At 40.3% G+C, this 12,544-nt stretch overlaps 1 protein-coding gene across 1 annotated transcript in view; it reads right to left on the bottom strand.

Annotated features, from left to right (window-relative positions):
* The window catches only part of LOC113532330 (MAM domain-containing glycosylphosphatidylinositol anchor protein 2), a 181,702-nt gene extending 170,772 nt beyond the window's left edge, over positions 1 to 10,930 (bottom strand). Inside the window, exon 1 of the mRNA XM_026923674.3 lies at positions 9,831 to 10,930. Within this exon, the coding sequence (XP_026779475.2) occupies positions 9,831 to 9,915 (85 nt within the window). The 5' untranslated portion in view covers positions 9,916 to 10,930. The remainder of the gene's footprint in view (positions 1 to 9,830) is intronic.
* Between the last annotated feature and the right edge of the window lie 1,614 nt (positions 10,931 to 12,544).

The raw sequence follows: 12,544 nt of genomic DNA, 5'->3' as shown, positions 1-12,544 counted from the left end.
GTGAATGTATAGAACATATAACTCTATACACTTCAGAATTCATCCTGCTACTTCTATCAGCAGTCACATAATCAATGAATACCAGTGACCCATTTCCATTGGCAGCCATACATGCCCATGCCATAACACTGCCTCCGTGTTTGACAGATGAGGTGGTATGCTTTGGATCATGAGCCCTTCCTTTCCTTCTCCATATTCGTCTCTTCCAGTCATTCTGGTATAAGTTAATTTTGCACCAGAACTGGTCAGGCTTTTTTTTTTAGAGTTTTTCTTTTAGCAAAGTCTAATCTGTTCTTAAGTGTTACCAGTGGTTTGCATCTTGAGGTCTATATTTACATTCATGAAGCGTCTCTTGATTGTAGACATTGACAATGATACGCCTACCTCCTCCAGAGTGTTCTTGACTTGGCTAGATGTTGTGAAGGGTTTTTCTTCAACAAGGAAAGAATTCTGCAAATTCTGCACTTTAGTCTTCCATGGTCTTCCAGGCCTTTTGGTGTTGCTGAGCTTGCCAGTGCATTCCTTCTTTTTAAGAATGTACCAATTGTTGATTTGGCCACTCCTAAAGTTTCTGTTATCGCTCTGATAGGTCTGTTTTGTTTTTTCAGCCTAATGATGGCTTCCTTCACTTGCCTTGACACCTCTTTGGACTGCATATTGAGAGTTCCCATGAACATCTACCAAATGCAAATTCAACACTTGGAATTAACTCCAGACCTTTTATCTACTTAATTTGTCATGAAATAATGAGGAAACAGGCTACATCTGTACATGAAATTGCTTAGTTATTAGACAATTGCAGTCAATTGTCCAATTACTTTTGAGCCTGTGAAAATGGAGGGACTCTGTAAAAAATGGCTGTAATTCCTAAACGGTTAATGCAATACTTTTGTTAAACTCCTTCAAGTAAAGCTGAAAGTCTACACTTCAATCACATCTTGATTGCTTCATTTCAAATCCATTGTGGTGGAGTACAGAAGCAAAATTACAAAAATTGGGTCCAAATACGTATGGACCTGACTGCATATATATACATATATATATATATATATATATATATATATATATATATATATATATATATATATATATGCAGACAAGTGAAAAATTAAAGGAAAAGCCAGTGTCTCTGTGGGCGGCATTTTGCTGGGGCGTTTTGTTGTTTCCTGAGATGGAAGCATCACTGCAAATAAATAAAAAAGTGATGCTCACCTTTATCCTATGATAAAATATTTCTATCCTGATGGAAGTGGTATATTCCAGGGATGTAAATCTTATGCCATGGCCTACATCATCACCAGGTCTCAACCCATTTGAACTTGGGAGTTTTTGGAGTGATGTGTTAGACAGAGCTCTCTACTGCCATCATCAAAACTGAGGGAATAGCTTTTGGAAGAATGGTGTGCCAATGCTCCAGTACAATTCCAGAGACATACAGTAGAATCACTGCCAAGATGCACTGAAGCTGTTCTGGCAGCTCACAGTGTCCCAACACTTTAACAAGACACTTGGATTTTGTTTATCGTTTAATTTGTCACTTACTGGTGTACCAATACAAAAAATACGAAATTCGATTGGATACAATACAGTGGTGCCTGGATATGATACCTTTCTCAATACAGGAAAAATAAGCATAGCCTGAATATGTGCCTCAGGTTTCCATTTTCAATTTATGAGAACATTTACCATAATTAAAGTACAATAACCGAAACTTTATAATGACATCGTAGTATTGCCTGATCCATGCAGACTCCCAGCAGCAATAAAAGTTTTGCATTAGAATGTAACAAAATTATAAATGGCTAATTACATATTTGCTCTCTGGCCAAGATTTCACTGGGGTAGCACAGGGCATTTTAATTTCTGCTGTTAGCTAGTTGTTCTTTCAGTCAGGTAGCTCTGTGTAGCACTAGATGGATTTTTCAATCGTGCATTCTGCAATATCATGTAGCGTCTCATATCTGCAGCTATGAACTTCCTAATCGCCCAGACTGATTCAGCCAGGAAATGCTGCCTGAATGCAGCAGAGAGAATCTGTGTGTGTGTGTGTTTGTGTGTGTGTGTGTGGGGCTTCCTTCATGTTTTCATCTTAGTTCAACCAACCGACAAAAAAAGGGTGATGTCAAAGCAGATGCATGGATGAGTTTGTGGTCTTAGTGCCGTGTATGGTACTCTTATTCGGCACACCATAACCATCAGCATTATAACTTACCAGGAAGCCAAAGTGCTAACATACACCACAACATAACAATTATGGGGGAAATTCTGCTTGCTCCTGATCCTGGCCATTACATTGTTTTTTACAAGCTAACATGCTAGCATACTTTATTATGCAGTGTGTTGAATGTACTATTTGATGCTTAGATGTATTGAATTGAGAGCCTCTTCCCAAACAAAACAATATGATACGCCGTATCGTTACGACCGTACTGTCTGTGTATACTGTGCTGCTGTTCCTCTTTCAGCTGCTCCCCTTAGGGGTCACCACAGTGGATCGCAGGTCTGCTTTTTTTTTTATTTATTTGGCACAGTTTTTATGCCAGATGCCCTTCCTGACGCAACCCTCCTCAATTTTATCCTGGCTTGGGACCGGCACTGAGAGCGTACTGTTGCACACAACCCCGGTGGCTGGGGTTGGTTCCCTGGCTGGGAATCAAACCCAGGCCGCAGCAGTGAGAACACTGTGGCCTAACCACTAGTCCTCCAGGGACCTCTGTGTATACTGTCTAGGCTATAATAATTAATAAGCCACTAAAATAAACTAATAGCTAATTGATTTAAATTGGAAAATGTAGTTAATAGCTTCACTACTGTAGCAATGATACTTTGTCTTAGACAGCTCCAACTCAAACGTGTTCATCTCGTCACAGTAGCAGAATCAAAGCTGCCTTCAACTCCTACCCCCTCCATACAACACTGCTGGTCATTTGCTGCGAAGGAGGTGACACCTTCAGATATTTCTGTCCTCCCTCCAGTGTGCTGTTCCAAAAGTTTAGAAAGCCTGTTCAAAAGAAAGCATACCAGACTTAAACCAGACTTTAGTGTGCAGACTGTAGTCAAGAGCTGGTTCCTTTTTCTACAGCACACACATTTCCCTTAGCCTGATGACTCATCTACATGCATGTTAACCTGCATATTAACATGAGCATGTGTATCAAATGTACAGTACCTACTGAAAATGGTGGAACTTGCACAATGATTCCAGGTGACTACACTGAAAACCCCTGACTTCCCGACATTTTACGGCACAATTATAAACGTGCCGACTGTAAATAATTGGCTATATTATCTACATCACTTCAACAATTATCTACAAAGTCTGTGATGTTAATAACTAACCAAGCAATTAATTTATACATTCAGCTAGCATGCTAGTTACATGCTTGTGCCTAAAAGGTTGATGAAGGTTAACGAGCTAATCACAATCAAGATATTTCATGACATACTACAACAAATTATTTTATATATGGGACTCCATGAACATTTTTTTTTTCATTGTGTGGCAGTGTTCATTTCACTTCCTGTAATATAAACCAGCACATGTATGTACATGGAAATGTAGAGAGCCAAACCAATAGCAACCATAAAGATGTGTCCAGAAAAGTGTCGGTGGTGCATCTGAAGCTGAGAGTGTATGGTAATGCGTTCACTGTAGGCTCTAATTACTGCGGTTCTTCGCTCCAGTACTGCAGACCCTCTGATCCAACGGAAAAGCTAATTCGCAAGCTGCTCTTGAGCTTGATCAGATGCATTAGGAATAGTTAGAACCAGTAAAAAATGCAGACTCATAGCATATAACCACACTGTGTAAGTGTAAAGAGCTGATAACTATTTAAGTGAAGCAAAGAATACATTAAATGAGCACCCAATTTTTGCAGTCTGAATGTTAAAAAAAACAAGGCTACTTAAAGAACGTTGTGAATGTTTTGCCACTCTTTGAATGATTATACATTGAAGCTGTTTTATTTCTACTTATCTGAAATACAAAAAAATTCCTTTTCTATTCAATTGAATTGAAATGATTCTCTAGTAAATACTTCTCCACCTGAGCTATTCACAGGTAACAAAGCCTGTTTCAAGCAAAAAAATATCTTTTTTGCGGCTTCAAATCATGTTATTTGCCGTTTCCAGTCCAAACTCATTAGTGTTAGTGATTGAAAATCTGCCTAAATTGTGTTTATGTTATGCAGCTGGCCTCAAGTAGGACAGCAAGGCCAGATTGAATTGTTAAAAAAAAAAAACACACACACACAAATTACCACATGAATGTTGCAAGAGCAGTCAGGCTTTGGATAGAAAGGTAAACAGGAAAGACAATCATCCATGTAATGCCATATTAAATCAGCTAGGGGCTGCAATCTAGCTGTATTCACTTGTTCACTTGTTATTCACTTGTGTGATACCTTGGCGCTGTGACCCACAAGGAGGAGGCGAGAGACAGAGCAGGGGGCACCAGCACAAACTAATGACAGAGAAGAACCAGATGGAGCATGTAAAACATTCTCGTTTCCTTTAATGCTTAAACTATTAATACTCTATGAGTTTGATTTCGAGCCAGTATTGTCCAGTTGTAAAGCAGCCAACAAAGTGCTGCATTAGTAGTCAGCTTGTGTAAATTCACGGTACAGCTACAGTCTGGCAGAGGAGCTCCTAATATTTACACTCTAATTATACACATATTTTGTGGCTATAGTGGGGCATATGACCATGACCAGCCATCACCAATAAAGAGGACAGTCCACTGGAATACATTAATGTTGTTTATAAAACAGTATAAAATGCTCTTTTAGCTGCCTCACACTATTTATAACTGAGCAGTACTTAAGTGGCCAGTGAGGAGAAGCTCAGACTCGCACAGCTCACTGTCCTGTTTATTAGAAGCTGAAAACATGATTTTAACACAAAGCAGCTAAGAACCTATCAGTGTTTTTAGTCTTGCGTGGGTGCCAAAATTTCACGCTGTAACAGGGCATACACAATGCCACGCTCAAATATCCGCATCTGTATTCACATTCACACCTTTTTAGGGTATGGCCTCAATCAGAAAGGTTGCTGATTTATTATTTTTTTTAATTAAACATACCATTATGCTCCTGGAAACGCTGTCGAAAAACCCAGAGGTACAAATGCCAACACTGGGCCTCATTTATCAATCTTTTAGTAGGGTTTTGTGCATATATACAGTACTGGGCAAAAGTCTTAGGCACCCTATTTTTTTTAGTGCAAACTTTGTTAAAGATTTTTATTTTGTGACTTCTACATTATCAGTCAGTATATAAACATTTCAGATTTCTAAACGTTAGTGTTCCAGCACAAAATTAAATGTTACAGAAAAATGTTTGTATGTCACTAAAGAAAGCAGCGTGTTACGCAAGAGAGCACTTTTCAGACAAAAAACATAATGAAGGCTGCTGGGTTTTGCTGCAAAAATAAGAAGCAAGTGCAACAGTCAAAGTCTCCAGAAGAACTGTGTCTGGTTCTGCAAGATGCTCAATAAAACTTACAGCTCATTTCCTTATAAAACTGCACAAATTGTACCTGAGACCTATTTTTTTTTTTTTGTAAAGAAAAATCACACCAAATATTGATTTTGTTTCATTGACTTTGAATAATGTTTGCTGCTCTTTATAGTATTTTAATGTAGAAACATTTAATTTCATTATTTTTGAAGGCATCTTTGCTCTAGAGTATTTCTTTGCAGGTGCCTAAGACTTTTGCACAGCACTGTATGTTTGCGTAAGCCAAACCGTACTAATTTCTGTTTCGGGACTTTCAGAAACACTGATTTTGTTCATACTCACATGCGTATGTTGATGAATGCCAATCACCGGTAAATTACCAGGAGCGTGCACAGCACAGCTGATTTGCATTTAGTGATGGCTAAAAAAAAAACCTTCATAAAAGGTAAAGCTCACAGAGCAGAAAGCACAAAATGAATACTAAACTGCCAAAAAAGAAGAATTTCTCTGACGCAGAAGCGGAAATGTTTGTGACCCACGTCTATGAGAATAAAAATTTTTATTTAGCAGCATAACCAGTGGAGTCACAGCACCTGAAAAGGCCAAAATCCAGAGAGAACCCAAGTGTCCTGTCCTGTGCTGTCTTGGTAAAGCAGGGCACTATGCTCAGAGCGGTGAAGGACATTGCAGCAACTCTAAGAGAAATTAGTTCAAGTTTAAAACAAATATGTCAGGCACAGAAAAATGTGAAAAGGTGAAAATAAAGCTTGCTGTGTAAATTAAATGGATGGCTGGATTTCTCCCATTTATGCCAGAAACCTTTGCTTTACAGAGGCACGATGAGTCACTGACTTGCAGTAACCACGTCCTCACTACAGTCTTCATTTAAGGCTGGAGGAGGAATTCGCTCTGATGTATTCAGGCATGCAGCACATTAGGGAGGATAGGGCTCATTGTAGGTTGAGACATACCGCATCGCTCACTTACCTCTCTTTGAAACATGCCAGTAGCAAGCAATCCAAGCGTGGACAAAACTTGGACATGCACAGGAATGGCTTAGTATCTTTTTGTCGGCTAAATTAGTGTTGCACGGGAATAAAAGAAGATGCTGTGGCAAATGAAACCGATTTATAAGCCAGCTTTCATCCCCTGAAAAAAAAAAAAACATACTGATCTCCAAATATCCGTTCCCTCCTAAGCTCAGCATGTGCTAACTCTTTCAGTAATATCATTTCAACCCTTTGAACTGCCTCGGCTTACAGCTACCATATGCTACATTGTGTCTATTTTTTTTAGATTTAATATTAATTAAAAGAGTCATTAATATGAAACAACAGGATATTAAATTTGGGTATAATTGAAACAAATAAGCAATTTAAACTACTGAATTAAAATTCAGTAACTCCTTTGCAAATTATGAGTTGAAGCTGATCAGTGGAGGTTTACATTAGTTAGTCTTCTTATGTGTATTTTTTTTTTTTTTTACAAAACCTCACGAGCACAAGTAGGATATGAACATTTTACTAAATTTATGGGATTTTCGTGAATATCAAATTTCTTGTGTAAATGCTCGTACATACAATTTCCAAATTATTCCATTCATATCCAGCTTGATAAATGATGCTCTGTGAATTCTGGCTCTGAGAGCTCCTCAACCTCATTTACATTACTCATCTCAACTACACATGTTCACGGGACTGTTTTTAATCCAGCTTGCACAGTTATTTTTGTTTGCTCCTGCCCACAATATTTTTTCTAATGAATTTATTTGGTACTATTTCCCAAAATATAAAAAAATAGCCACATAATTGAAACCACCTCGACCCTGACCAGGCAGTTACTGCTGTAAATGCATCACGCAGCATTTACAATGTGGTCTTTCTTTGTCCTGTGGCGTGACCACTCGCTCATACCAGAGCAGGCAATGTTTTTCCAGTCTTCACTAGTCCAGTTTTGTTGAGCCTGTGTCCACTGTGGCCTCAGATTCCTGTTCTTGGCTGACAGGAATGGAACCTGATGTGGTCTTCTGCTGTTGTAACCCATCCACCTCAAGGTTCAATGCACTGTGCATTCTGAGATGCTTTTCAGTTCACCACAGTTGTAAAGAGCGCTTATTTAAGTTACCACAGCCTTTCAGTCAGCTCAAACCAGTCTGGTCATTCTCCTCTGACCTCTCTAATCAACAAGGCATTCCCCCATCATGTTTCTGCATAATTTTATGCATTGCACTGCTGCCAAATGATGGGCTGATTGGATAATTACATGAATGCACAGGGGTACAGGGGTACAAGTGCCCCCCTCCCCCCACCCCCCAAACCTTTAAATTACTGGAAAACACTGAGCAGCCTATTGGATTGATCAAAGTGCTGTAACACACAGATAGGTCTAATGTAATGGTGAACCAAAAACACAAAAACAAACTTTATAGCCAAGTCTCTAGCTAAGTTTCTGGAAATCTTGGCCCAGATACCAACAGTGAATACCAAATCCTGAGCACCAATGCTTTTCATGTGTTTGCACCATTATTTTTCTATTGCACACAACTGTGCCTTGATTTATGCTTTTCATTAAAACTGAGTTACAGAACCACAAGGTACATTTAATGTTGTTTGTGTGCGATGAGACATCTTTGTCAATTTGTTTCTACAGGTTACCACAGGTTGAGTGAGCAAACAGCCAAACTGACTATACTTCACACTTACAATTCTAGTTGCTCTGGTCAAGCTGATATTTCCATCATCAAAATAAGCTAATTCCAAACTTCAGAAGGTGCTGTTACTAACAGTAACAACGGCTGAATTCTACTCAACTTGCACAGCGAAAGACAGAAACAGCAGGAATTTCACACCTAAACAGATTTGACTGTGCCAAACATAAACATGCAACCAGAGGGTTGTTCTGCTGCACTTTTCATGGCTCAGAGATTTGGGTGTTGTGGTCTAAAGGTAGATCATTTCTTCAGTGCTATCTTGTTTGAATAAGTCATCAGTAACTGGAACGGAACAACGAAAACACCTTTTTGGTCAAAATAATAAGCTTTACTCAATTAACCAAACACTGAATGAGATTTTTGGTCCAATCTGGAGCATGTCTAGCCTATTAGGTAAGCTAACTTAACCATTTTCTGATCATCAATAGGCGTTAATTATAATATCTATAAAACACTGGCTCTTGGGCCAATGCGCTGAGTTAAATTAAATTTTATCAGCGGATCCCATACCTCAGTCTCATTTAAATGAATTGCTTCTGCTCCATAAGCGGTACACCTAGGCTATAATGAATAGGCTACTCAGCTCTCACACAGTCTCCTGTTACAATGGCTCCATCATTGGTGTAATAGGCGTCTTGCGTGCTATCACGTATGATTGATAACTGACTCATAATGGCTAACCTAAGAGTCAAAACCCATTAACCAGTCATCCAGGTTAATCCTGTCTGTAATAACCCCGATAATGATAACCGCTAAAATTCAATTTCATACATACTGTCTTGCTCTTGTCGAATTTGCTATTTAACTAAACTCCATCTCATATGGACATTATCCATTCCTGCACTTGCTTGGGGTTAAAGTTCTCTACCATGGTTCAGCAGAACCTCTTCTGCTTCATTGAAGTGATACTGCAACACATGAATTGATATGGTAGAGATGTTGATTCGTTTTGTAGCTCCTCCTAGCATTTGTGTGACCTATCGTCTGACCAGATCTGCCATGATTTCCACTTGCTGCCCCAAGCAACAGCAGCTCGGAGCAAACGGTGTTTAGATGTTTTCCCCTGTGACATTTGCACAATGCCCATTATGATTCATAGCGATGCAAGCCTCACTCAGCTCTCCCTGTAAGGACTCACACTGGCAGAATGACACTAGTTGCATTATCTGTGCACTACAGAAGAGGGGGCAGTCTGCATTTCAGGGCTGGCCACTACTTCTGAAATTTCACTTTGCTACTACATGAGTCGTGAACACACCTATTAACGGGCCATTCTTCAGGCTTAACAAAAATGTTTATTTTATTTTATTTTTTTAAATCAAAGCATCATTTCCATGCAAGAATAGTTGGTGCTGAAACTGGCTCAGTGGAAGTGTTCACACTGAGGGAGCCAATACTTATTGATGTATTTATGGCCAGTATGGACAAAAAAACACACACGTTATGAACGTTCATTATCTAACAGTTTGCATGGATCATTATGGTATTGATGATAATCATCGTGTCAGTGACCTGTGCTCAAATCTCATGTGAATCAGCACTCCTCCAAGAAAAAAAAAAACCGGCACCAACTACAGCCTGAAAGCATCGGGAAGACGGTAATATCCAAATTGTGGATGTTTAGCATGTCTCCAAGGTCACGATCGAGCCGACTGACTTACCGTACACTCCCTCTGAGGAAATGCCGTCCAGGATCAGCGTAATAAACCCCAAAATGCTGATAATCCCATCCATCTTTACTTGCATCTCCGCATATCTAGCCGAAACGAGAGAAGTGTTTCCTGGAGGAGGAAGAGGAGGAGGAGGAGGAAGAGGAAGAGGAGGAGGAGGAGGAGAGCTGCTGGAGGAAGGCAGGGATCACACAGCAACCTCACACAGCTCACGCGCCCATTGATTTGCGCTCGGAACGCTGGGAGACGGCTTTAATGAACGGCGCGCGCTGATTCCGGCGCCTGGTTTCCGCTCGGTCTCAAAACGAGTCCAAACATCAATCGGTCCGATTTTTCGCACATGTGATCCAAACCGCCCTGAGCTAAACGGCGGATGTGTGATATGGAGCTCGGATGTGTGATATGGATGATGTGGAGGCTAGCCCAGCTCTGCTGTGATGCCAGCTGATGACAAGCTGCACGAGGAAGCTAGTTCAGCGTCGAATAACGGCGGAGAGCTTCTGATTCACGCACATTTGCGTGTGATCGCAGACGCAGCTCGGCGGCAGATCGCAGATTACCGAGTTGTGATTGCAATTCCGAGCAGCAGTGTTATTCCTCTCATGGAGTCTGTGTGTCTGTCTGTCTGCCTGCCTGAAGCTCGCCCCCTCAACGATCAGCGCAGAGCTCGCAGTGCCCAAGTTGCTCTCTGCTCTTTCTGTCTTTCTTTCCTTCTGTCTTTCTCGCAATCACCTCCGGAGAGAGACTTTGCTCCGGCACGGATGACGGAGACGGTTCGGCTCGTGACGCGACAGAAAGGCGCGTGCACCGCGCGTTATTTCTCGACGGCGTGTGTAACCGCACAAACGAAAAAAGGGGTAGAGGAGGAAAAAAAGTCCCTTTTTCCGCTCCTAGCAACAGCAACAGCAGCAGCAGCATCCACTTCACGACGCGGCGGGGCTTCGGACCGTGCGGACCGTCAATCCGTCACATTGCGCAAGACGGCGCGCGCTATGGAAACGGAGTGGCGACGCACGCGGCCGCGCTTTGCTCGCTACGTCAACGAGAGCGCGCGCGTGACATTCGCAGCTCTCATCAGTATGGAAGACTACACACACACACACACACAAATGCAGCGCACACGGAAGGAACCATGAGAAATGTAGCCTGGACGTGAAGGGGTGCAAACTGGAGAAGCTCATCACCGTAAATCCTGAAGAACAAAATCACTGACGGTTTCTTCTTCTCTCTGTGATCCTGGCATCGTCTCAGACACCCGTAATACAGAGAAACGCATTCAGAACACGTCGCACACTTATTACAGCATCCACACAGAGCAGGATGCACACAGAGCAGCACTAAGATGGAATGGAAGAGATATATATATATATATATATATATATATATATATATATATATATATATATATATGGTAGAGTTGATATGGTTTATATATATATATATATATATATATATATAATCACTGTTCCAGGACCGTACAAAACAGTGCACTGAAATTATTTCATATACACACCATGAAAGTCTATGTTCGAATTACATATTATAATAATAATATTATTGAATATTTTCCTGCAAATGGAAGGTCCCCCTCGGCCCTGTTTTGGACCATGAGACACATATAATAAATACTGTTCACTTAGTTCTTATGAAAAAGTTCAGTATTGTTTCCTATCGGATTATCAATAGGTGCTCATTCAGAAAGGTCAAGAAGTATAACAATTTGGGCTACTGGGTAAAACAGCGCCCCCTTTTGACGGTTGTGCAGTTTCATATGGGAAAGCTGCACCCAATTCTGTCTGTATTCTTATAATATACTAATATAACCAGAAGAGTTCATTATTATTATTATTATTATTATTATTGTTGTTGTTGTTGTTGTTGTTATAGACACACACATTTACATTTACATTTATGGCATTTGGCAGATGCCCTTATCCAGAGCGACTTAAAAAAGTGCTTTTAAGTCTATCGAAAATACATTCTGCTACTGGCTCACTAGGTCACAAACTAGGAATACCATCAGTCCAAACACACACACACACACACACCACATTGAAATTAACAAAACAATCAAGAATACTCACAAGGGGTATAATTCTCATATTCTCTCTCTCTCTCTCTCTCTCTCTCTCTCTCTCTCTCTGTCCATGATATGCTCATGACACATGTTACTCTTGGTAACTGTGCATGTGTGCACTTGTGAGAGTGAATGCCATTCATCTAGTTTAAGAATTAAACTCCCATATGTCTGTTGCTGATCATCCATTCTTTGTTTTCCTTTACAGTGATCCATCCTATATAGACAGAAGCAGCTCTGCATGAGGGAGGATCAGAGTTAAAGCTCCATCTGTCTAACACAGATTATCTTCTGCAATTTCCTCTCCTGTGCTCTTATACCATCAGAGGAATACGTAGCCGGCCTAGATCTATTTAACCTTTTTATGTTATAGGTGACAGCTGTAAAAGTGATACATGAAGCTATGGGGAACTATGATCATATGAAACGATAAGTTATTTACATACACTTACCTAAGTCCCGCACAGGAAGAATATGCTGTGCTTATATCACAAGGTATTATTTTTAATGAGGCACTGTAATTAAAAAAAAGGCTAGCTTTAATTGTAAGGCACCCATGTGACTAATTCCATAGAAGCGGTCTTGCTGTGTTCAAGTGTAGGAGGCATTTTCTAAGCTGTCAATGCTA

This window comes from Pangasianodon hypophthalmus, chromosome 19 (assembly GCF_027358585.1).
Source record: "Pangasianodon hypophthalmus isolate fPanHyp1 chromosome 19, fPanHyp1.pri, whole genome shotgun sequence".
Taxonomy (NCBI): domain Eukaryota; kingdom Metazoa; phylum Chordata; class Actinopteri; order Siluriformes; family Pangasiidae; genus Pangasianodon; species Pangasianodon hypophthalmus.
The sequence above is the reverse complement of the archived record's forward strand: the minus strand, read 5'-3'. Positions and strand labels throughout refer to the sequence as shown.